Raw genomic sequence first — 25,903 nt, forward strand, 5'->3', positions numbered from 1 at the left:
CTTGATCAGTTTTTCATAGAGCAAAGTTATATTTTTCTAATTTACCTCAGTAAAATCATTTTTATCAGAATCAGCTCTTTGCTTTTTGAATTTCACTCTGAATATGTCTATCATTCAGTTTTATCTTTTCTTTTTAAATAAGAGACAGTATGTATAGTGGTTATATCCTGGTTATGCTCCAAAGCAGTGCTGTCCAAAAATAGTGCAAGCCACATGTATAATTTTAAATTTCTTAGTAACCACATTAAAAAGGTAATTAATTTTAGTACTATATTTTATATAACCCAATATGTCAGGAATATCATTTGATATATAATCAATATAAAAATTATTAATTTTAGAAGAAAGTAGATAGGAGAAGGGAATCCTGGAGAGGAAGGAAGGGTAGGGTCAGGAGAAGTTTAATCTTTTCTCTGCTACATCTCTTCACCTTGGGGAGGAGAGAAAGCAAAGACTGTGCCCATCTTGACTCTGGCTCTGACTTTAGCTCGTGAGCGGAATGGTTAATTCATAATGGTTAAGTTACTTGCTGTTTTTCCTCTGAATAGCTGAGAGTTCTATTTATATTCAGAATGTAGTACTAGAAAAGCTCAAAGAACACCATGTGTTCATAGTACATATGTGCACATTAAGAATCTAAAATGTCTTTTACTGGCTCCAACTTTAATAGCAGTCTTGTGTTTTCTCTCTCTCTCTTTCTCGCTCTCGCTCTCTCTCTCCCCCCACCCCCACCCCCCAAGATTAAATTTCTTACTGGAAAGAAAGAAAACTGTAGTAAATTTTCCAAACGCAAGCCTCATTTTTATAATATGGTTATGGCAACCATCTCTAGTTTGGTAAAGTTAGCCTATTATATGAATTACATTTTGCAGTTTAGATTTTTGCAATTTAGAAAACCCATAAGGCATTGCAAACAGTTAAACTGGATATTTTCTATATATATTTAGTACTATATGTAAGTCTGAATTTTAGTCATTGTCCCGACAGATGAAAACAGAAAGCAAATGGACTTGGCTCAATCTGTAAGTTCAGAGGAAACTTGTTTGAGGAAGTGACCGAGGAACTAAGATGTGAAGGGTGGCTAGGGGGTTAATAGGTAGTGCCGATGGAAAAGAGCTTTTCAGGCAGCCAAACATCATGTACAGAAGTCTTGCAGTGGGCGTTGAAAGTCCAGAATAAGCCATATTTTAAAAATATATATATATATATTTTTTATTGATTTCAGAGAGGAAGGGAGAGGAAGAGAGAGATACAAACATCAGTGATGAGAGAGAATCATTGATTGGCTGCCTCCTGCACATTCCACACTGAAGATCGAGCCTGAAGCCTGGGCATATGTGCCCTGACTGGGAATCGAACTATGACCTCCTGGTCCATAGGCTGATGCTCAACCACTGAGCCCATGCTGGCCGGGCTAAACCATACTTTTATAGTCAATAGATTTTCAGCAGGAGTGCCAAAAGAATAGTTTTCAATGTATGGTACTAAGACAACTGGATTTCCACATACATAAGAACAAAGTTGAACCACTGCCTTACACCATGCACAAAAATAACTCAAAATGGGTCATAGACCTACATTTCAGTGTTAAAACTGTAAAGGTCTTAGAACAAACATAGTACTAAATCTTTGTGATGTTGAGTCAGGCAACAGTTTCTTCACTATGACACGGAAAGCACAAGCAACAAAAAAATTAATTGGGAGTTCAGCAAAACTAAAAACTTTTGTACTTCAAGTGATACCATCCAGAAAGTGAAATGACAAGACAGCCCATAGAGTGGGAGAAAATATTTGCAAGTCATATCTCTGATAAGGGAACTTGTATCCAGCTACTACTAGGAAAATGCAGCATAACTCAAAGAGTAGGTTTGTGGAAAGAGGTCAGAATTAGTGTGTGGATGTGTCTCTTAATTTGAAAAATGGAGCTCTGTGGCAAAGCAGTCTTCATTTCTTTCAGAATGAAATTTGTAATGTAGCTTGAGGTTAATAAGCATCTCCTTCAGCTCAAACTGTTCATTTCTGAGGTAATAGGTGTAAACTCCATGGGTTTGGCTGAGAGTTCCTTAGTCTAGGAATTCTTGGCCCTATGGCATGGTTGGATTTATGAACAGAGTATTGTTTCCTGTTGAAATTCTAGACTTTGCTTTTAATACTGCTCAAATTTGAACTATTCCACCAACATTTTACAGATTCTGCTTTCTTTTAAAATAAGAATTTGAAAATAAGAGAGTCCAAACATCCTTCTGAGTCAGTCATAAATTATAGTATCTTGATTAGTATGTTAGAACCAGTGATATGAATTGTATTTTGAAATTTTTTTAACCCCAGAATTTGCCCTATCAGCTACATCCCAAGCTGTGTTCTTAGTTGTGTTAGATACTTTTCGTAGCTCGCAAAAAGCAGAGTCTAGCCAGGAAAATGGAAAAAGAAAAATCTAAAATTGTCCTTTCCATTTCTTCCCATTAATGAGGGCTCTGGAAATGTTTCCTGCAAGGAAGCAGTGGGGAAAATCTCTTCTTTGCTGTTAAGCTTCTGAAGCAAAAGAAAATCATTTTCTTTGATTTTTCTTTTTTCTACTAAAGAATTGATTATTTTATTGGGGGTAAACTGTGTGAGTAAATTCATACCCTAGCTTCCAGGTAGATTCTGTACCAGCAAACCTAGTCCACTAAACCAAAGAAGAGATGAAATGGAAGTAATTGAATAGTCCTAATTTGAATAAGTACAAATATTCAGAATTCACAGCAAAGATGTCTTAAATCTCATTACATATTCACCCAGATTGTTTTAATCAGTTAATGACTATCTTTATTCACGTTTTAAAACAGATGAGCTCCGACAAGAAATGCTGGATGATGTACAAAAGAAATTGATGAACTTAGTAAACAGCACGGAAGGAAAAGTAGACAAGTATGCTCTGCCTTTTTACTTTTACGTATTTTATGAAGACTCCTTTTATGGTAAAACTTCTACATGTAGATGTGTATATGTAACTAGAGGCCCAGTGCATGAAAATTCATGCACTGGAGATAGGGTCCCTCAACCTGGCCTGCCCCCTCACAGTCCGGGAGCCCTCAGGGGTGGGAGGTGACCTGGCAATCAGGGGAAGGCAATGCCCCCATCACACCTCTGCTGCTGCCACTGCCGGCAGCACAAATCTTGGTTGGCCCTGGTTACCTGAGCCTCGGGAGGCCCTGGGCAGCTGGGCAGCTGACATCCAAGGCTTGCCTGCGCCTCGGGCATTGGCTGGGCAGCTGCCATTTGAGGCTTGCCTGCGCCTGGGGCCGGCCCTGGGAGGCTGGGGGACTGAGGGCGGGTCTGGCCACACCGGCACCTGCCACCACCCCCTCCCTCCGGCGGGGCTAAAAGGACTGGGGATCTCCACCGGGGCTGAGGGGACTGGGCGCCGCCATCTTGTGGCTGTGGGCGCCAGCATCTTTGTGGCATCAATTTGCATATTCCCTCTTTATTAGATAGGATTGGGTTTTTAAAAAAATCTTTTCTTTTTCTTATACAGTGATGAGATATAGGTAGTTTTAATGAGACAGTAAAACAGTTTTTCTTCTCTTGGCTTTTATTTATTTTTCTTAGAATATGTTTTTATTGATTTAAGAGAGAGAGATAGAAATATCAATGAGAAACATCAATTGGCTGCCTCCTGCATGCCCCTCACTGGGGATTGATAGTGTAACCCGGGCATGTGCTCTGACCAGGAATCAAACCATGACTTCCTGGTTCATAGGTTGATGCTCAACCACTGAACCATGCTGACTGGACTTCTCTTGGCTTTTAAATAGATTTTTCCAGCTCAAATTCTTTTTCTTAAAACTATATGGAAAAGTTAAAACAGTACCATACTTAGAAAATAAAAAGTTTATTCTTACCATTCTTTTAAAGAGAGGAAGGGAAGGAAGAGAGAAAAAGAAACATTGATAGCTGCCTCCTGCACACCCTCTCCTGGGGATCGAGCCCGAAATCTGAGCATATGCCCTGACCAAGAATCGTCTCATGCAATCTTTTGGTGCATGGGATGACACCCTGAGCCACACCAGTCAGGGCTTTTTTGCTCTTTTTACTGTTCTTAAATGAACGTATTTTGCTCAAATGTATTAGATCTGAAATCTAAGTATATATGTAGTATATCATTAAAATTTTAAATATTTCCACATTACTAGCAAATTTTTAATAATTGTGAATGGGGAAATATAAGCATAGCCATGAAGCACATGAACTGTCATCACCATTTAAGGTGGGGTGGGAAAATTTGAAGTGTCTCCTTAAGGTTGACATCAATGCAGATAGACACTGAGTATTACTAATGGTCACCATCTCAGTTGATAGAAAAGTGGTTTCATCATAAGTGATGTTTTCTGGGTATACGTTTTGGGTTGTTTGAAATATTCTTAATTAGACACATCAAAAATTTTTAAATGTTACTTTCAAATATGCTTAATGTTTTTTATAATTAAGTATTGTTTAAGTCTAATGAAATATTTATATGTTTAGCACGTATTTATTATTTCGGTACACTAAATATTGGGGAGAGCTTGTAGAGTAAGCTTGAGCTGTTTCTGCCTTCATTTTCATAGAATCCTAATGAGAAACCTCTTCATTGGACATTTCCACACACCAAAGAACCAGCGTCATGAAGTGTTACGATTAATGGGAAGCATTCTGGGTGTCAAAAGGGAGGATATGGAGCAGGTAACTGAATAATAAAAGCCTTTCTGAATACGTTTATAACTAAAGTAGTGGCATCATATAAAGTTTTCTTTTACTGTATATTATATAACTTTTCCTGAATACAATTTTCTTAATAATTTGAAAATGGAATAATTTCATACTACAGTGAAGGGGTGGACTTGTGCAATTTGTATAATATCAGTTTAAATATTTTATAACTTATACGCCACCCCTCTTATCAGAATGCTGAAATTTTGATAGTTCTCAACTTTTATTCAAGATAGTGTTTGGGAAGACATTTCATTGTATTTGTAGCCTCTCTCACTAAGAAACATTTGCTAAGAATTGGACTTGAAATACAGTTTTGTTTTTTTTCTTGTACTGATAATACTCTTGTGTTTTAAAATAATTTTTCAGTTGTTGAATGAAGATCAGGGCGGAGTTACCAGATGGATGACTGGGTGGCTTGGAGGAGGATCAAAAAGTGTCCCCAACACACCTCTGAGACCAAATCAGCAATCTGTGTTTAATAGTGTAAGAGCTGACTTTATTTTTGCTGAATATGAATAGTCAAATGATAGTACATCACATTCATTGGCAAAAATCAGATTTCTCTTTTAGGTGATTTTATACAGCCCTTTTATTTTGAAGTTGTAGAAACTGAGATCCAGAGATGTAACTAGCTTAAGGATAATAAGCCAGGTATAATAAATTTACTGCATATAGGTTTTATTTTAATACCTTATTATTTATATAGTACTTTTACTTTTCAAAGTATTATTCCTTTATTTGTATTTGATCATAATGCTATAGGCACACAGTCATTTGTCTTACTACTAAATTATGAGATTCTTAAAGATGGAAGCTTTCTTTTATGCATGTATGTATCTACTTAGTCATTGAGTCAATGAGTAGTACTTATTGAGCACGTGCTGTGTACCCAACTATTCTAAGCATTGAGAATGTTAAGCATTGGGGATGCAGCAGCACACCCGATACAGTGCCTCCCTCGCCGAACTTCCTCTGGTTGGAGGAGGCAGATAGTTAATAAACACGAAAAATAGTGCCTGTCATGTAGTGGGCTGATTGAATTGTGTAACACCGTGAGTTAGAATGTGGAGTTTATTTCTCTATTTATTTTTTAATGAAGAGAAACTGAGGATAGGTGATCTACCCACAACTCGATAGAGATAAAACCCATTTTAAATGGGATGGCCTGAAGTTTAAAGGAAAGGTCTACACTACATGATTTTAATCTAATAAAGTTACTAGTGAGCTTTTGTATATTCATTGATTGTGTGTAACTTTAGAAGAATGAGTTTAACATTTGTTTTCTGTCAATACAAGTTTTCATGTGTATGTAAACAGTTATTAAAATGATTTAAGAAATCTAAGTGTTAACAGGTGACTAATTCTAACCATAGGTTTGTGAAGTGTTGTCATAAAAAATTATTATGTTTAAGTTTTTACTTGATACCTCTGTCACTGAAGTGCTAGCACTTTTTTTTTCCTGAACCCAGGAAAAGATAATTGCTCACATATATATTATGGCTACAAATGCCAGGCCCCATTTTAAGTACTTCTCATGTTTTATTTTTCCCAACAACTCATATGCACCATCACTAAAACTCACTTTTCAGGTGAGAAGCAGGCCGGTTAAATGCATCTAAGACTACACTGACAGTTAAATGGCAGAGACTCAGGATTTGAACACATTCTGGCTCCTGAGGATATATGATTCACAGTAACTGCCCTCTGAAATAATTACAATATTACCATACTAAACCTCCACCCAACTTTCACTAAGTCAATAGTGATCCACTTATTATTCTCATAGCATCCAGTTTTATGTGCAGAATGACATATATCCATTTGCACAACTGCCACAAAAACTGTTAGGTGACTGTTCACTCTTAATGGAATTGCTAGAACTGTCTACTTACTGTTATCTGGAAGTTACTAGAGTAATTACAATGTCTCCACAAACATTTTAAAACTACATCCCCTCCTAAGCCTCAGTTAATATTAATAGTCTACTTATTACGAGACCAGTTTTTCTGATCTCTTCCCCTCTAAGAACTAGGAATTATAATTTTATGTGTCTCAGGCATGAAACAGTTGTGGCCACCGATACAGGCATCAAGCTAGGATGAACTAAGGACTGTACATCTGCCTTGCCCCTGATTGATATAAGAGCAACACCACCAATCAGGTGTCTCCTTGCTCATTGCCAGGGGGTTAAAAGTGCTAGCATTTTAATTATTCATAAAGCTTATAAAGAAACGAGAGGCCCAGTGCACGGATTCGGGCACATTGAAAGGAAATTAATTAGAAGGTGGTCAGCGGGGCCGGACTGCGTGAAACGTGCCGGACTCGCCCTGGAGCCAACCTCCCGCAGTCCCTCCCTGGCTGGCTGCACTTGGGGTGGCGCCGGGGCTTGAAGGGCGTCTGCGGAGTGAGCGGGGTCCTTCTGGCAGGTGGGGTCCCTTGGCCTGGCTTGCAGGGATCGGGCCAAAACCGGCAGTCCGACATCCCCCCGAGGGGTCCCGGAGTGAGAGAGGGCACTCTGCAAAGTTGCTGTCGCTCAGCAGCTCCTGTGTTGAGCATCTGCCCCCTGGTGGTCATTGTGCATCATAGCTACCGGCCAGTCAGCTGGTCACTTAGGCTTTTAGATAGATAGATAGATAGATAGATAGATAGATAGATAGATAGATAGATACATACATGATTCAGATGGCATGGTTAGTTTTTAATATTTAATTAGAATACCTGGTATATTTTCTGAGTTGTAGCGAATACAATTTTAATATCTGCCTAATATGACTGAAATATTTTTTTCTTAGTCTTTTTCAGAACTTTTTGTTAAATTTCTGGAAACAGAATCTCATCCATCTATTCCACCACCAAAGCTTTCTGTTCATGATATGAAACCGCTAGACTCACCAAGAAGGAGAAAACTAGATATAAATGTACCGGAAAGTTTTAAAGGTAAAACCAGATATTTATTTTTTCAATTTAAGAAATGAAATGTATAAGTTTTGATGTTTTATAGTGATATTAACTAAATTTTTAATGTTTTTGAAAATGTGCAGTGACTACTTCTAAAATTCCAGTAAGACATTATATTTTGGCTTCATATATTCTTGTGGTTTCATATATTCCTGATATTTAATTGGCTTAGATTAATTTAAAAAATATGTAATATTTTTCCTTTGTAAATTGGTATCATTGTTTCTCTCTGTATAAGGCACTTTGAATTATTCTTCTTGGAAAAGGTGATTAAATGGTAAGCCTTTGTTTGGGCACCTGTTTTCCTTTCGCACTCATGGTACTTATTTCTAATCAGAGAAGTGTAGTTTACAGTTAGAGAAAGTTTTTTTTTTCCCCTGTGAAAATCTGTTATGCTCAATACCCCAACCTTGGTATGTTAATATTTATAAGAGTAGTTTAATAAACTGGCTTAGATATCCAAGAATGTTAGGAAGCATTCTTATACAATGAAAGATGTGCCTAGAAGCAAGTAGTTTGGTGGTACCACAGTATGTGTTTTTTTTATATATACACACACACACACACACACACACACACACATACTTACACACACACTAGCGTTCCCGTTGCAGGAAAAGTCCTGCAATAGGGTTTCCTGCTGCACTCTACCCCGCCCTGCCTGCTCTCCTCCCTTGTCCCCCGCCCCGCCTTCTCCGCCAGCCCCCCTACTTTTCTAACTTCTCCGCCAGCCCGCTCTCCTTCCTTCTCCCCCGGCCCCGCCTCCGCTCCTCCCTTTTCCCCCACCCCGCCTTCTCCGCCACCCCGCCTTCTCCGCCAGCCCGCCTGCTTTTCCCTTCTCCCCCATCCCCGCCTCTGCTCCTTCCTTCTCCCCAGGCCCCACCTCCGCTCCTCCCTTCTCCCCCGGCCCCGCCTCCGCTCCTCCCTTCTCCTCCCCCTGGCTTGCTTGCTTCTCTGCAGCTTTGTTCCCTTCTGCAGCTCTTGGCTTCTTTCTACGCTGTCTTGATATGCAAATTAGCCACCATCTTTGTTGGGTAATTTGCATATTCATCCTGATTGGCTGGTGGGCGTGGCTTGGCTGGTGGGCGTGGCTTGGGCGTAGTGAAGGTGCGGTCAATTTGCATATTTGTCTATTATTAGATAGTATATATACACACACACACACATATACATATATATACATATATATATATATATACATAAATTATAAATATATATATAAAATCCTTGTCTGAGGATATTTTTCCCATTGATTTTCCAAGAAAATGAAAGGGAAAAAGGGAGCAGGGTGCGGGGCAGGGGGGGGGGCGGGAGAGAGAGAGAGAGACAGACATCAATTGGTTGCCTCCTGCAGGGCCCCTGGGATAGAGCCCTCAACTGAGGTATGTGCCCTTGACCAGGAATTGAACCCGCAGTTCTTTGGTCCATTGGCTGACACTCTAACCACCTAGCCAAACTGGCCAGGGCTGTGTACATAATTTTTTATTCCACTAATTTATAAGTGTCTTATTTATATTCATATCCCCTATATTACCATGCAGTAAAATTTCTTGAGTTGAAATTTAAATATATCCTCTAAACTACAAAAAGATTATTTATTGTAAGGTCTCTTTTTTCCCCTGAAATCTTTATATTTTAATTCAAACTAACATGTTTGCTAGTGGAACTGTAAAGGTACACATCTATAATAATAAAAGCGTAATAATGCTAATTAAACCAGATAGCTGAACGACCCTCTGGATGTCCTTCTAGACGAAGCCGCGGTGGTGGGGGCCGAGGCAGAGGCGGTTAGGGGCAATCAGGCAGGCAGGCAGGCAGAGTGGTTAAGGGCAATGAGGCAGTTAGGGGTGATCAGGCAGGCAGAGGTGGTTAGGGGCAATGAGGCAGGCAGTAAGAGTGGTTAGGGGTGATCAGGCAGTCGGACATCCCCTGAGGGTCCTGGATTACGAGAGGGTGCAGGCCAGGCTGAAGGAGCCCCTCCCTACTCCCCCCCTCCCTGTGCACGAATTTCATGCACTGGGCCTCTAGTATGTTATAATTATATCACATGTCAGATACTACATTTTGAATAAGATATTAAATAATTTATATTTTGAAAATTTAAAAACTTGCTTAGTCATTTAGACAAATAGTTATATTTTCTTCAACTTTTAGAGAAAGAGGAAGTAGTAAAATTTATTTGTTGTTTAGATAAAAGTTTTGGCTGCTAAATTTAGTGAAAAGTCTTAATTTTAACAGATGTAGACTATACTAAAAATACTTTTTCTTGTTACACTAGGTTGTAACATCTTAAAAGAGGATTCCAAAATTCATTATGGCAGGCTCTCCCTCTCTTTTACCCCTTCTCCCCTCAGTCTCTTCCCCCTCCTCCCTCTTTCCTCCTCTCCTCCATTCAGTTACAAGTCCTGTACCAGCTCGATTGGTACTAATCAGACCCAAAAGCCCCTGATGTTCTGATTGCTCCAGGAGTTGAAGGATCAGTTTAATCTTTGATCCTGGATTTGTTGTAGTATGGGAGCTAAAAAAATACTTTTCCTCCCACCTTCTAAGTTCTTTTATCTGAACTAATAATCAAATTAACAGACAAAATAACAGGAGAAAATCAAATTTTTAATATATGTACATGGGACGGGGGCTCACATACACATGAGAATTCCCAAGACAGGCAGCATTGGATGTATATGAAATTTTGGACAGCAGAGAAAGGGGGGACGGGCAGGGTTCTGAGATTTCAGAAGTGAGAATGGGCAGGTAGTTGAGGAAGACCGGAGCACCCGTGGCAGGGAAATCCGTGCTCAGCAGTCAGATACATTGGAACACGGTGGGCATCTAGCTAACAGGCCCTGCCCAAGTCCTCCTGTTTACCACACACAGTCCAGGTTGGGCTGCTGAGGCCAGCTTCCGGAGAGTCCCTGCTGCAGTCCGTCTCTCCCTCCCAATCTCCTAGGCAGGGAAGGGGAGGCTCAAAGTTCCTTTCTGAGTCTTAATTGCCGCTTAGAAATCAATGTCCTAAGAGGCAAAACTTTGTTCCCCTTCAATAGTAAATTAAGTTTATCAGTTATGTAACTTGTATTTAAATATAAAATGACATTAATGAGTTTAATGAAGTATTAGTTACACATTCAAAAATATCCTTCTGTCCTGTTTCCTTTCTCCCATTTCTTTCTCTTGTCCTTCTATATTTCATAGACCCTGTGCATCGGATCCAGAACCCAGCAGCATATGAATTAAATTTTTTTAGGGGTCAAATCTTGGAACCTAAAACACTTGTATAGTGCTGACTAAATAACATATAGGAGACTGACTAATCCACATTTTGTCATTTAGATACGACAGAACCCAGGTCTGGGAGAAGAACAGATGTGAGTCCGTTCTTGGCTCCCCGCTCTGCGGCTGTGCCTCTCATGAACCCGGCTGGACTTGGACCTGGTGGGCCTGGGCACCTCCTTTTGAAACCCATTTCAGATGTGCTGCCCACATTTACGCCTTTGCCAGTGTCGCCGGACAACAGTGCCGGGGTTGTGTTGAAGGACCTTTTGAATCAATAGATGACTCTCAAGCCAGAGACGACATGCACAGCACTTTAGAGAAACACTAAACGTATGTACTTTATCACGAAGTGGCCTTTTGGAAAAAGTCATGTATTTGTTTGCAGTTGTACTTTCTTTAAATTTAATAAAACATATTCTTACTGTTTTTAGAAATTGTAGGTGTCACAGGAGGAAGTGTTTGTTATATATTTTTTCCCTTCTCTGATTTAACCTAATTCAGGCTAGAAACATTTGATTTTTTTAATCTTAACTTACGGAAGTAAGTAAAATAAAAGTAGCTATATGTCAGCTTTTAATTTCCTTCTCTGATTTTCAAGTTAATTTAGGCTAGTCGAGATATGTGGTTGTCTTTTAAAGATAATCATGAGATTTACCCCAAAAAAAAGAAAAAGAAAAGGAAGAAGAAATAATAGCTGTGGCTTCTTTGCATCGTGCAGAAAATTGATCTCAAGTGTCTATTAATCATCTGGATAGAGGACTTGGTGTAGACAGGACAAGAGCAAGGGTGCCCCTGGGAGGACATAGGTGTCCTGAGGTGGAATGTGTGTGCATTTTGTTCTATGCAACTTTATCACATGTGTAAATCCATGTGACCACCCCTACAGAAAAGATACATCAAGAAACCCTCGTGCTACCCTTTTACAGTCAGAGCCACCTCCTTCTTTAGCCCCTCCCTTAACCTCTGGCAACCACTCACTGTTCTCCCATTTCTGTAGAGTGCTATATAAATGGAATCCTATAGGATGTAACCTTTTTTGAGATTGACTTTTTTCGCTCAGTACAATGCCCTTCGAAATCCATCCAAATTATTGCGTGTATCAGCCTTTCTCTTTTTGTTGTCAAGTGCATACTATGGGTATATGATTTGGTTTTAAGAGCTAAGGTATCTTTTTAAAGTTATCATCTTAAAACTACTTGTTTTTTCGCACCTATACACACAACTGTCATGTAAGTGTTAAATCGTACAGATGCATTTACGGAACTATAATTAGCAATATCACTAAACACGGCCCCTCCTTCCTCTGTCTGAGATGTCCTGTGAGAGGTATGTCAGTCCAGGAATTGTCCACTCGCATCTTCATGATCACCAAGGGCAGTGGAATTACTTCAGCAACACCAGCACCAGGTGTTGGGAACTTAAGAATAAGGGAGTATTTCTTTAATTTTTTATAAACCTGTCATAAATCCTGGCTTGGAACTTAATCAGGATGTTCATGTTTGTATTAGTTGTTGAAGTTGTATATTTAAAGACATTTCTTGCAAATTTTGTAAATTTCAGTATGCCTTTAAAATAGAAACATCTGTATAACAAGGAAAGGTGGAAATGATATTAATCCAAATATGTAAATAGTTCTGGCTCTGGCCAGGGCTAAATTTGATCACTTGTAAATTTTGCTGTGATTAACTGTATACTTCCTACTGTATTTAGAAGATTGGAAGTCTTTATGTGTTGATGGGTGAAACTGGTTCTTCTGAGGAATTCAGTAACTGAGACATTGCTGCTTCACAACGTCCCCTCTCCTTAGCTAACTTATTTATGTTGCCATTCTTTATTTAGTGTGCTTAAAGGCGTGGTCATCCAGTTCTATATTAGAACTGCCAAACTGCCTCCTGTCTGTTTTGCCCATTATTTCTCTTATAAAATTATTACCCTTGGGATCCTTTCAAAGATACTTTCACTGACCGGCCTGAATTATTTGCTGCTTGCCATTGAAGTTTCATTTCAGTGTGGAGCATCTGAAATAAAAATTTCTAAGTTAAAAAAAAGAAAAGACACATGATCCTTCATTTTGAAGAAATAGAAAATGCAAAGAGTTTTTCTCCTATAATTTGAAAATTAAAATTTAAGTAGTGGGTATTTAAGTAGCATGTCATCATATTTTAAATGCCTTTTATGACATCTTAAGTATTTCCTTCCCGATTCAAAACAGCCTATCTCCCTTCACCCCATAGTTTAACATAAGTTTGAAAGCTGTTATGGGCATACAGCATGACCTTACATGGCTGCTATTTAATTATGTGACCTTGAACTGAAGCTGTAGTACCTAATGTTTCAGTTGTATCATCATTGAAACTATAGCTGACTGGTATGCATACTAAGTGTTTGTTGATCTAAACCAGACATAACTCATCTACTTTCCTGAAACTAAGTTGTGTCAGAGATGAACCATCTGCTCAAGGAATCTTCTTAGTAACCAGCCATACAATGATGAAGCATATAATTCTAATGTCAGCAATAGGACATTTCTAACAATAATTTACTGCAGTAGTTTAACTACAGTAATTTTACTGTTTACTTCTCTGCAAACTTACTAGGATTTGTGGTTGAATTTTGCTTTAGCTGCCACAGTTTTTCACAACATTCCTAATGGTTTTCAACTGCTAATACTATAATAGAAAATCCAGCCAGACATTGAATTTGATTTAGTACAATTCTGTATCATATGGCTGTTTGAATTTTAGTTTCCTGCCATTATTTATTTAAAAGAAAAAAAAAATAGAGGAAAGAATTGAATTCCTTAAAATCAGCCACTTAAAATATTAAATATCCCCCCAAATAAAGCCTCCAGTTTATTTTAACCATTCAATGGTTAATCAAAAGGGAGAAAAACACTCTCAAAATAACTTATTTAAACATTAGGTGGAAAATATAAAAGTGTCTTCAGGGACAGGGGAGGGATGAGAATACTTAGAGAGAGCTATTATGTATCAAACTTAGAGCATTTGAATTTGATTTATAAAGCTAATGAAGTTTTTCATATATCAAAGTATTTAAAGCGTCTTCCATCAAAAAATTTAATTTTGTAAATATCAAGTGAGTTATACTTGATATTTATTTTATATATTCCTATGGAAAAAGTAAAGACACTTTTAATGTTCTGACATTTGTGATTATTTGCCAGTATTTACTTTTTAACTTATTAAGGTTTCTGTACTTAAAATTGATAAATTGTCTTGATTTTTAGGGAAATAACTAAATGGGGGAAATTTACAACCCAACTATAGTATTGGGTTGTGTTTTATAGAACTAAAGTCAATGCATTTCTGAATTTCTCAGGAGCACTGCAAGGCAAAAAATACTCCAAATAAAAATGATATATGTGAGTTGGCGATGTCTTCATCCACAATAAAAAAAAAAAGATTTTTTAGCAAACAGCTGCTGACTTTTTCTTTAGAAGGGGGAGAAATGACTTACACATGTTGTTTATAGCAGCCGTTGATCAACTACTGAAGCTAATGTCTTCAAGTGCTCGCCGGATGTCTGCTGTGAGGATACTGTTTGAGCCTTGGAAATGTTAAGTATGAAGTTTCACAGGGCTTACCATAAGATAACGTATGAAAAGAGGATCTGAGAGGTTTTAGCCAGCCTGTTCAGAGGTGATATTATGCATCATCCGGCCTTCATGTTTCTGCAAGATGATCAGTCAATCCTGTCTTAGTTTTTCTTAGATGTGGAACTTGAATATTTTTAACTGTTTGTGCATTGGAAGGATCATGGGATTTTAAGTTGGGAGGTGGCTTCTTTTGACTTTTAACAGCATTACTTTGATGGAATTGATTTTTCTCATCTCAAATAACCTATGTAGTAAGCTTATGGGATTGTAAACATCAAATGATGCATTCATTCATAGTATTTATTAAATGATAAATGTGTCACTTATGGAAATGCTTTATAAAATCTAATTCTATACAGATGTCAGAACTCGAGATTATTATTGCCAAAAAAAGGGGTAAGCATGTCAGGTGTGGGGGTGTTGCCAAAGCCAAGAGTTATTTCAAGAAGGTGGGAGAGGTCAGAAGTGTGGAGTGCTTGCTGCTCTGGTGAGATAAGCTTGAGAAGACTCCACTGGATTCTGGGATCAGAGAGTTGTTGGATTTGACTTAGTGTTGGTGGAATGGTGGGAGGGAACGCCAGTCTTAAGAGAGTTGAGTAGGTGGTGAGCAATTGGAGATAAGTGTTTGTAGGCAACTCTTCTGAGAAATTACATTGTCAAGGGGAAAGAGGACACTGGGAGGAGAGAGGAGAGTGGGGTGGAGGGAGAATTGGTTTAAGTTGGGAGGCTTAAGCATGTACAAATGCTTACAGGATGAAGAGAGTGGAGAGAAGAGTTCCTGAGGAGGGAGCGAGGCATCGGCCTTGGATAGAAAGACTCCTTTATTGGCACAGACGTAATGGAAGAGAGGGAGATGCAGATAGCAAATGGATTTGGGTAGTTGTGGGAATTTTCTTCTGTGAGATCGGCAGGGAGCTTTATGGGCTAAAAATGAGGGGTGCGAGGAGGGTCTGAGGCTTGAGAAATTCAGTCTAGTGGGAGAGAGAGACTCCTGTCCACATTGCTAGAGCAGTGAGAGGTGCTGGGGAGCCCTGGGTCGGCCCTGGCAGGCAGATGGGAGGAGGGTGTGGTGGTTAAAAGAAGTAACATTTGAGCACCCTAGGGGGAAGCGGGCTAGCGAAGTTAATGTCCAGCGGTCCTTGCCCCAACCAATTCTAATGGAACACAAAATGTTACTAACCCGAACTTGTTTTCCTGTCCTGGGGGCTTAGGTCATGTGAATATAGGAGATGATATGATGGAAGGTTGTACAGCATGTTATTGTCATAATTTAATACATCCAGTAAATGAAGAATCCTTTATAAATACACCAGCATTTCCTTTGGAGATAAAGAGAAATTCCAGAATGTTAATAAATGGATCCCTGAAGGCACATGTTTGACCCCTGCGTTCGTTTTCTGCCTTGGCTACTGCTGGGCATCAAACGTTTGGCCCTTCTGGGGTTAAGAAATTAATAATTCGCACTACGATGATATTTTAACTGGTCATTTTCAGCTGTGGCTGTTTTTACAAGAGTTACTCCCCTTTTCAGCTCTAACATTCTTGGACTTCAGTGAACTATTTCTGACCCTCAGAAATTAAATCTCAGTGATTGAAAATATTTGTGAACTTTGAAAAGAGTTTGGTGAAGTTGTTTCCTAGTTTTCCTTGGGCTGTTAAAAATGCAATGCTTTTTTGTAAAATAGAAGGCATTTAAATGTGGAAGGACTTATACTGTGAGAAGTTTTCCTCTAGCAATGGTGAGTCAATGTATATTCTTGAATGAATTCATTTCCCAAAGGGCAAGGCCCATTCCAGATGGTGGAGGGAAACATTTCTTTTAAAGAAAAGAATTGGAAGCAAAGTAACATAGCTTTGTTTTAGGTTTCCAAGCAGCTCTGTCCGTTGAAGTATATTTAAAGCACCACGGTGTCATCTGTGAGTTAACACATTCATTTCTGTCTAAAAGGCAGTTCCAGGCCCTCTCCATTAATAAAAAATGGGGTGATGGTGATAAAGTTACACATTCTAGACTAATGAGGTAATTTTTTATTTTTGAAAACATATATGGAATGTGTAGTCTTTGAACATTTTTGGAATCATTTCAAAGTCATCTCCCTAAAGCATTTGGCATGCCTCGCACATGCAGGCTCACTACGCGAGTAGTCTAGATGCATGCATTCAACCCGTGGCGCTCTTTAGGATCACACTCGCCAACTGTCGCTCCCGTGTTGAAAAGTACTGATGGTTGAAATCAATTCTCCGTAGAGTTGCTACTTGAGGAATGGATTTCCATTTTTTAAAGTGTTTTCACTCTTAATTTTTTTCCTTGAAACATTAGCTTTACCTGGAAGTAATTTTACTTATGCCTTCATCCCTTATTGGTGGGTTTCAAATATTTCAATCATTCAAGAATAAACAAAAGGGTATTAGGAGGGATGGACATCTGGCCATGGTAGGGTGAAGAGGTCAGCCAATCCTCCCTGCAAAAAAACAAGTATATAACCAAAATGGTGAAAGACAAGAAATGGAAAATGGTTGATTTTTTAAAACCGTCTAGACTCTAGAGCTTCAGGTAAGAACCACTGGAGTCTGTAGCTTCCTGCCTGGGGCTCCCCAACACCCCTCCCTCCCCCAGCCAGTCTGAAAACCAGCTGCTTTGTAGCCTGAGGGCATGAACTCCATGGAGTGGAGTGGAAGCTGAGCAAAAACCATGACTTTGCCAGTTAAAAATGGTGAACTTGGAAGGAAACCTGGAGAAAACTCAGCTCTGCTAAGCCAGTGGTTGGCAAACTCATTAGTCAACAGAGCGGCAAACCGCGGCTCGCGAGCCACAGTTTGCCGACCACTGTGCTAGGCTGAGGTTGCAACTCCAGGTGGGGCAAGTGCCGACCAGTGGAAATGTAATGAGCTGAGAAAGCCATGCCCAGGGAGAACCAAGAGAGCCCCCAGGAGAAGAAAGCCTCAGCCACCCAGAGCCTGGCCTGTATTTTTCAGTCTGCACCCACATCCATCGGCAGTGGCTGGAAGCCACAGCGGCTCTGGGTGTCTAATGAGCACAGCCTCCTGCTGACCATTCAGTCCTGCAGCAGCAACCTCTGGGAGGCCAGAGTGAAAGATTAAACTAAGGATGTAAAAATAGCAGAGACATCAGCAGCCACACTCTTCTGCAGGGAAGACAGATTCCTCAATTTAAATCCAAATGTTAGCCCAAGCTGGTTTGGCTCAGTGGATAGAGGGTCGGCCTGTGGACTGAGGGTCAAAGGCATATGCTCTGGTTGTGGGCTCGATCCCCAGTGTAAGGCTTGCAGGAGGCAGCTGATCAACGATTCTCTCTCATCTTTGATGTTTCTATCCCTCCCTCTCTCTCCTTTCCTCTCTGAAATCAATACAAATATATTTTTAAAAAATAATAAATCCAAATGTTAAAGTCAGAGAAGTACATTGCAATCAGTAGTTGCTACATATAATCTAAATTGTCCAGACTTCAACCAACAACTATGAGTAATGCAAAGAAGAAAGTGTGACCCATACTCAGAAGAGAAGCTGTCAAAAGAAACTGTGTGGGCCTACATGTTGGATTTAGCCCACAAGAACTTCAAAGCAGTGATCATAAATGCAAAAGTTAAAGTCTGTTCACGGGATACCGAATAACCGCTGTATGTTCATTACCCAGCTTCCTCAAATCTTAGCATTATGCTGTATTGTCAAAAAAATTTTTTTTAACTTTTTTTTTCTTTCAATTTTTTTTATTAAGGTATTATATGTGTACATATCTTACCATTGCCCCCCTTACCCCACTCCCATATATGCCCTCACCCCCAGAGTTTTGCGTCCATTGGTTATGTTTATATGCATGCATACAAGTCCTTTGGTTGATCACTTATCTTCCCCACCTCTCCCTAACCTTCCTGCTGTAATTTGACAGACTGTTCGATGCTTTTTAACTTTTTATTAGAGGAAAATTTGAATATAGACACAAAAGTACAGAAAGTAACAGTGTACTCATCACTCACTTCAACAGTGAACAACTCAGGATTACCAACTCTCATTTCATCCTGTACCACCACCCACTTCCCCTTTTAGTTTTGGAAGCATTTTCCCATAACTTGTCTTAAGGTTGTAATGAGCCAATCTTCCTGCTTTCTGTAGGACAATCGAGATGATCAAATAATGTATGCCTCTCCTGTCCCTGAGTTCTCTAGGAATACGGTTGAAATCTGACATCCCATCTGGATACATAAGAGAAGCTTACAAGGTCTCTCCTTCATATGGTGTTAAAAGTTCTTTTATGCAATATGGTAATATGCTATATGATAGTTGTAATATTTTTTATTTTCATTTGGCAAAATTACAAGTGGACAGCATAGCCCTGGCCAGTGTGGCTCAATTGATTGGGTGTTGTCCCTTGCACCAAAAGGTTGCCAGTTCGATTCCTGGTCAGGGCACATGCCCAGGTTTCAGGGTTGATCCCAGGTAGGAGGCAGCCAATTAATGTTTCATTCTGACATCAGTGTTTCTCTTTCCCTCTCCCTCCCCTCTCTCTAAAAAAATCAATAAAAAATCCTTTAATTAAAAAAAAAAAAAAAAGCTGACAGCATAATATTGTTTCTTCTAATTTTCAAGGGTGTTGATTTACTGGTTTGTTAAATTCAAGAATCTGGGAACCACTTTCGTATGTGAATAGGAAATGAGGTAATTTGAACATCATACTATTATAAAATTATCTATATACATATATAAAAAGCCAGCGACCCAAACGCCGTAACAACCAGAACGACTGGTCACTGTGACGCCCACTGCAGCCAGCGAACCAGCCTGATGGGGGAGGGGGGGAGGGGAGTGAGGCCGCCAGCCAGCCTCCTGCAGCCTCTCCCCCGCAGCCAGCTCCACTCCTGATCGGCCCCCCCACTCCCATCAGGGGCAGGGCTGGCCGGCCAACCACCCATGGCCCCTCCCCCAGGCCACTGGCCCCCGATCTGCCCCCCACACCCCATTTGGGGGCAGGGCTGGCCGGCCACCACCCACAGTCCCTCCCCACGACCAGCCCCACCCCTAATCGTCCCCCCACACACACACTCCAATTGGGGGCAGGGCCCACCGGCCAACCTCCCGCCATCTCCTCCTCCCGACAGGCCCGGCACCAATCTGCCCTGATTGGGGCCGGGCTGGCCGGACCCCACCTGTGCATGAATTCGTGCCCTGGGCCTCTAGTATTAAATATATTAACTTTGCCCCAAACATCAATACATATTAAGTAGCAGAAAACTAACAGACAAAAATGAAACAGAGAATGCCATTAACTACTTTCTTCAGTGCAACTCCAGCTCCATAGCAAAGAGTATGTTGGCCTAAAGTCTCTCTGATATGGAGCTCTCATAGTTTACACATGATCATATGTTAAAACCACAGTCAGTTAAAACAAGCCATACAAAAAGCCCAGGTGTTTTCATGATTTGCTGATTTTTCTGAGAATTCCAAGTATGTGCAGAAAATCCTGGCATCCTTGAGCAAGTTGGTTGCAGGAAACTACAGTTTAGAGACCAAATGTAATAGGAGAAGCCATCCTGGAGCAGAAGTCCAAAAACCTGATTCCGACCCCTGTTGTGCCTCTAATGATAGGACCTTGGGTAAATTAGTCCCTCTGGGCCTTTACGTTTGTAAAATTGGGGTACAGTAAATGATGTATAAAGTTCAGGAGTCTGTCACCTCCTCCAGGCAATGTCCTTGTGCCCTGCCTTGGCCTGTGCACACCTACTTGCACTATAGGCTGATCAGTGACTCATGGTAAAAATAAAAGAAAGTTTCCTAACCTTTATTGACCTGTGCATTGGCACCTGCTAGGTGCTTTATGAACACTGTTTCCTTTACAATGCCATGATGTTATTTTTCCCCCCATTTTATAGCTGAAAACCTGAAGCTCAGTAAGGTTAAAAACTTGATTAGGTGCTGTATTTGTTAGGTTTCTCCAGGGAAACAGACCAGTATTTTTTTAACATTATGTGTGTTTAACATAAGCATGACACAGAGGGCAGAAACTATGAAGGGTGGGATTAGGACATCCAAATACATAGAAATAGAAAATGTATGGCCCTGACCAGTTTGGCTCAGTGAATAGAGTGTCGGCCTTCGGACTGAAGGGTCCCAGGTTCGATTCCGGTCAAGGGCATGTACCTTGGTTGCGGGGACATTCCCAGTAGGGAGTGTTCAGGAGGCAACTGAATCGATGTTTCTCTCTCATCGATGTTTCTAACTATCTTTCCTCCCTTCCTCTCTGTAAAAAAACCAATAAAATATATTTTTTTAAAAAAAAATGTATGCATTTTCAAAAATCTGTAGGCTAAAAGGTAAAAAACAACAACAAAAAATGGAAAATATTTGCAATAGAGATGACCATGGAGAAATCTCACTATAGAAATAAAGATGGGCAAAGTAAAGATAATTGATGTTCCTTAGAGTTTCTGACTGAGCTGGCAGCTTGTCTCCGGATGACCATTTTCTGCTTTCACAATAAGAGAAAAACAGATTTTTAGCTAAGTACTAGTAGGTTCCTGATCTCAGAACACAGACTCCATCTCCCACTGGCCCTTGCCGTTAGGTGTGGCTATCAACTTCCATCCTGTGTGATGAAATGTAGGTGTGGTGGGGATAGTGCACCATTTTTGGACAATGTAGGTCAACACTTTAGAGATTGCTAAGCAATAGAAGGAGCCTGGATCTCCAAACCTTAAAGGAACAGAGCTACCATCCTAGCCCTGGACCACCAACCTACAGAATGTGACAACATGTGTCATTTTGTGACACCCATTGAGCCATTTCTATTAAAACACACATCACCACCACCCAAAACGCTAAACCAAAACCACCAGTAGGGTGGAAACCTTTCGACTTTATTAGTTCTCAGGGAGTAAAGGAACTACCCTGACTAGGTGACTGAGAAGTCAGGAGAGGAAATGGATTTAGGGAAATATCTCACAAGGAGTTGAACATTTGGCTCTGCCAAGAAAGAGACATGTTAGGGATGACGAGGAGGATTTGAGAGTCCTCTGCAAATGCTGACAGTATCTATCAATGCCCCATAACAGTTGCAGGATCAGTGACTCTTCCAAAAGAGGTAGTGAGAAGAGGAGAGAGGCTGGATGTAACTTTGGGGGGCTTTTTGGCCAGGGAGGAGGAGAAAGAAGAGGCTGGAGAAAATGCAGTCATGGTGAGGAAACCAGGATAACATGAGAGGACAAGATGGATTATCAATGGTCAAATCCTTCAAAGAGACAAAAGCACAATTAAACATGAAGGGCATGGTATTGGGCCATGAGAGCACTAGGAAACTTAGCAAGCACCATTGTGGGTGAATGGTGGCAACATGGCCAGATTTCAGAGAATTCCGGTGGGATTCAGTGAGGTGACCAACACATGAACCCATGTGTCATGGGCACTAGCTGTGTAAGCAGAAAGTCAGAGAAAGCAAGTGTTGACCCTGAGAAGGAATACATCTTCCAAGAACTCCTAGTGGTTAATTGGACTCAATTAACCATTGCTGGCAGAGGCCTCTCACACATTCTGCATTTCAGTGAAAAGCCACAGACGGAGCTGCCAGCCTCCTGCACTCTGCTCCTGCCGTCTGAGCCCACCCTTATGAATAGTTCCTGAGCTCGTCTTTCCTCTGTAAAACTGAGACCTGCCCTGTCTAATTGAAACTGTCCCTCTACATCAGGCATCCTCAAACTACAGCCCGCGGGCCACATGCGGGTGTTTTTGCCATTTTGTTTTTTTTACTTCAAAATAAGGTATGTGCAGTGTGCATAGGAATTTGTTCATAGTTTTTTTTAAACTATAGTCCAGCCCTCCAACGGTCTGAGGGACAGTGAACTGGCCCCCTGTTTAAAAAGTTTGAGGACCCCTGCTCTACATCCTCATTTGCATCTTCACTGGCCAATCAGAGTGGCTTCCTAAGGACCAATCAGGGCCATGCTATTTGGACCAATAAGACTGTGCAAATTTGGATTCCCAATTTGCATAACAATAGACCAATCAGAGACAAAGGCAGGACTTGATAAAAAGCAGCCTCCCCTTTGTCTGGACAGAGCCCACTTTTGGGGGGCTCTCAGGTTTGCAAACTGATTATCTGGATAGTTTCTCCTTTAGGACACCCCATATTGGGGATTTCTGTTGGTATTAGATTGGTGGCAGTGAACTTTTGTTGAAACAAGGCTTGGTAAACTGGAAGAATGAGGACTCTAGAATCAAAAGGGCTTGGTTTAGGGTAGAGTTTGGATTGTTTATTATCTGTGTGGACATAGTGTCTCTGGGTCTGTTTTTTTTTTTTTTTTTTTGCAAATTGGAGGGGGGGGGTCAAAGGAGAGGGTGTGTGTGGAGTCCAGCATGATCATGAACATTCCATCATGTCACCTTCCCTGTTTTACATTCTCTCTTGGGCAATTAATTAATGTGGGACTTAGCAGCCTAATGGAATTGCCACCCGTGTCTCATTGTTTCTAGCCACACCTAACGGCAAGGGCCATCACATTGCCCTTCTTAATTACCAGCTTAAGAAGGGCAATGTGATGTAATTACTCTTGGACAGTGAAAAAATAAATAATTTAATATTAGCAGTCAAAATATATCATTACTTTTATTAATTTTGTGAAATTTACCCCCAATTTGAAGCATCAGCTTAAAAAAAAAAATAGCCCATCTGTTTTCCAATCCACAGCACAGTGAGGAAGTTGAGTTTCACTGGAGCCAGGAAGGCCCCATTCAGCAGATGATAACCTCTTCCCTTGACGTTGAAGTTTACACTTTGTGAAGTTGTTCTATAGTTGTGATTGTATTTGATTCCAATGATGGGAGGTGAGGTAGATGTTAGGATCTTTGTTTTGCACCAAAACAACAACAACAACAAACACACACACACACACACACACACACACACAACAAACCACTTAGAAAAGGAAATGATGGTATTTAGAAGCCAGAAGGGTCACTTAGCAGTTCATGCTCAACACACCTCATTTTCTTTTTAAAAAACAGAATTGCTAGATCAGGAAATGCTATGATACTGTTCATTCTGATGTTAGCAGGACATCTGATAAAATCTCCTACCGAAGCTTTGTGGACAAGATGGGGAAATGTAAGCTGAGTGAGAGAAGTGTAAGGTACAGAGGAGTTCACAAATCCTAACCGTCCACGTCCCTGTAGCCAGATCCAGATTTAGCATATTCCCAGCACCCAGAAGGCCCCTGGGCCCCTCCCAGTCACTACCCTATTTGATTTCTATATAAGTGGAGTCGTCCAATATGTACTCTTATGTGTCTAACATTTTTTATTGGTTGCACAATACTTCATTATTGGAAGCTCTTACTTTATTTAACTCTGCTGGTACCCAACTGATGGACTTCGAGGTTGTTTACAACCTTTTGCTATTGCGAACTTTGGGGGCAATGAACAACCTCGTAAATAAATGGACACTCAGCTTAGACAACTACCAACATTCTGCCATTCTTGTTAGATGTCGCTTTAGAGTACTGTGGGGGCTAAAAAAATTAATACTTTCCCTCCCACCTTCTAAGTTCTTCTAGCTGGGCTAATAAATTCAGAGACGGATTAACAGTAGGAAATAAAAATGTTAATACATGCACATGGGGGATTCACATCATCATGAAACGACATTGTTTCATGTGAGACGGCATGGGTAAATATGACATTTTGGACGAAGTAGAAAATGGGGAACGGAGCCTCAGATTTCAGAAGTGAGAATGGGAGGTTTATAGGTAGCCGAGGAAGAGCGGGACACGTGTGGCCGGTGAATTTTTGCTAGCCCACCCAGAAACAATGAGGCACGGGTGGCAATTCCATTAGGCTGCTAAGTCCCACACCTTACGGTTCCCTTCCCTGAGTAGGTCTCTCCCTCTGCATCTGCTGGGCAGTAAAGGGGGCAGGGTCAAAGGTTCTTAATTACCAGCTTAAGAATCAATATACCACCCAGCCAATGTGGCTCAGTGGTTGAGTGTCAACCTATGAACCAGGAGATCACGTTTCGATTCTGGGTCAGGGCACATGCCCGGGGTTGCGGGCTCAGTCCCTGGTGTGGGGCATGCAGGAGGCAGCCGATGAATGATTCTCTCTCATCATTGATGTTTCTCTCGTTCCCTCTCCCTTCCTCTCTGAAATAAATAAAAACATTAAAAAAAATGTATATCCCAGAGGGCAGCTTCAGTAGGATTCCATTCACTTGCCACAACCAGGCCCTTCAGAAGGCTAGACCCGCAGCCTGTGGGTCTCAGCTGTGGGGCCCGGGGGTTCCTCACCTCTCTCAATGGGACTAACAATCTACCATTCGGAGTTTCGGGGAGCACAGCCTCTCCAGCAGATGGGCTTTGTGGAGGGGTCCCGGGAAGATGCAGGTGGGGAGGGAGGCGCTCGGACCCCTTGCCAGTCCACTTTAGTCTCCTAAGGAATAGTGTCTCTGGTGAGACTTAAATTGATGAAAAGGGTTCCAAAGCTTTAAAGAAAAAAACCTTTGCAACCACCGATCTAATGAATATAAAGGACGTAGCATAGCACTTTGAGGTTCTTAGTATCGTCCTGTTTTTCCCGGCTGTCCTTTTCCTCTTTTCAAATCACTTTTTCAGTTGTTCATATCACCTTTTCTGTTGTGAAGATCACCGAGGGACACTTTTTTAATGAAAAAAAAAATTTTTTTTTCCCTCTCGAGCCGAATGGGGATAGCATTGACATGTAACTGTGTGCAGGTTTAAGCTGGCCAACGTGTGGACGTGCTACAGGGACGCTTTTTAATTCAAGCAAGAACGTGCGGCGAGAACCCCGGGTGCCGGCGGGGCGGGCGGGGCGCGCGCCCCGGGGAAGGTCTGCGTTGCACAAGCCGATGCCTCGCGCTCGCGCCGGCCCGAGGCCGCCCTCCTCCACCCCTTCTGGAAAATCGCGAGTTCCTGTCGCCATCCCCAAGCCTCTCGGCTCCATTGGCTCTGCTCCCCCAATAAATCAGAAGACTCGAGTCCCTGTCGCGGTGTGTGTCGTGAGCGCAAGCGATTGGAGAGAGGCAGCTAACTCTGCACGGGTGTCCCCAAGCCAGGGGCGCCGGGTCCCCTCCCCCGCCTGGGCCGGGCCCGCCCAGCCCGGGGATGTCCTCCTGGGTGGGAAGCAAAGGGTCCGGAGGCCCTCCCAGCCCCCCGCCCCCCGCTCTCCGCACTTGCCCGCCCATCGCCTCCAGCGGAGATGCTGGGAGCCCGAGTGCGGCTGCTCGCCCGGGACAGGGCTCTCCTCCCAGCGCTGAGCCCTGGGTCCTGGCAGACGCCCCAAGATTGTTGTGAGCGCTGTAATCTGAAC

The 25,903-nt window shown here is 41.3% G+C and overlaps 1 protein-coding gene and 1 pseudogene across 2 annotated transcripts in view; one reads left to right on the forward strand and one right to left on the reverse strand.

Annotated features, from left to right (window-relative positions):
* TRIP11 (thyroid hormone receptor interactor 11) overlaps positions 1 to 14,448 on the forward strand; it is a 67,668-nt gene extending 53,220 nt beyond the window's left edge. For both annotated transcript variants that reach the window (XM_008148430.3, XM_028155929.2), the window contains exons 17-21: positions 2,829 to 2,910; positions 4,590 to 4,704; positions 5,101 to 5,217; positions 7,527 to 7,671; positions 11,020 to 14,448. In XM_008148430.3, coding sequence (XP_008146652.2) covers positions 2,829 to 2,910; positions 4,590 to 4,704; positions 5,101 to 5,217; positions 7,527 to 7,671; positions 11,020 to 11,240 — 680 coding nt within the window. In that variant the 3' untranslated portion in view covers positions 11,241 to 14,448. The remainder of the gene's footprint in view (positions 1 to 2,828; positions 2,911 to 4,589; positions 4,705 to 5,100; positions 5,218 to 7,526; positions 7,672 to 11,019) is intronic.
* Positions 6,778 to 6,922, reverse strand: LOC114234069 (small nucleolar RNA SNORA48; annotated as a pseudogene).
* Positions 14,449 to 25,903: the final 11,455 nt, after the last annotated feature.

Source organism: Eptesicus fuscus, chromosome 5 (genome assembly GCF_027574615.1).
Source record: "Eptesicus fuscus isolate TK198812 chromosome 5, DD_ASM_mEF_20220401, whole genome shotgun sequence".
Taxonomy (NCBI): domain Eukaryota; kingdom Metazoa; phylum Chordata; class Mammalia; order Chiroptera; family Vespertilionidae; genus Eptesicus; species Eptesicus fuscus.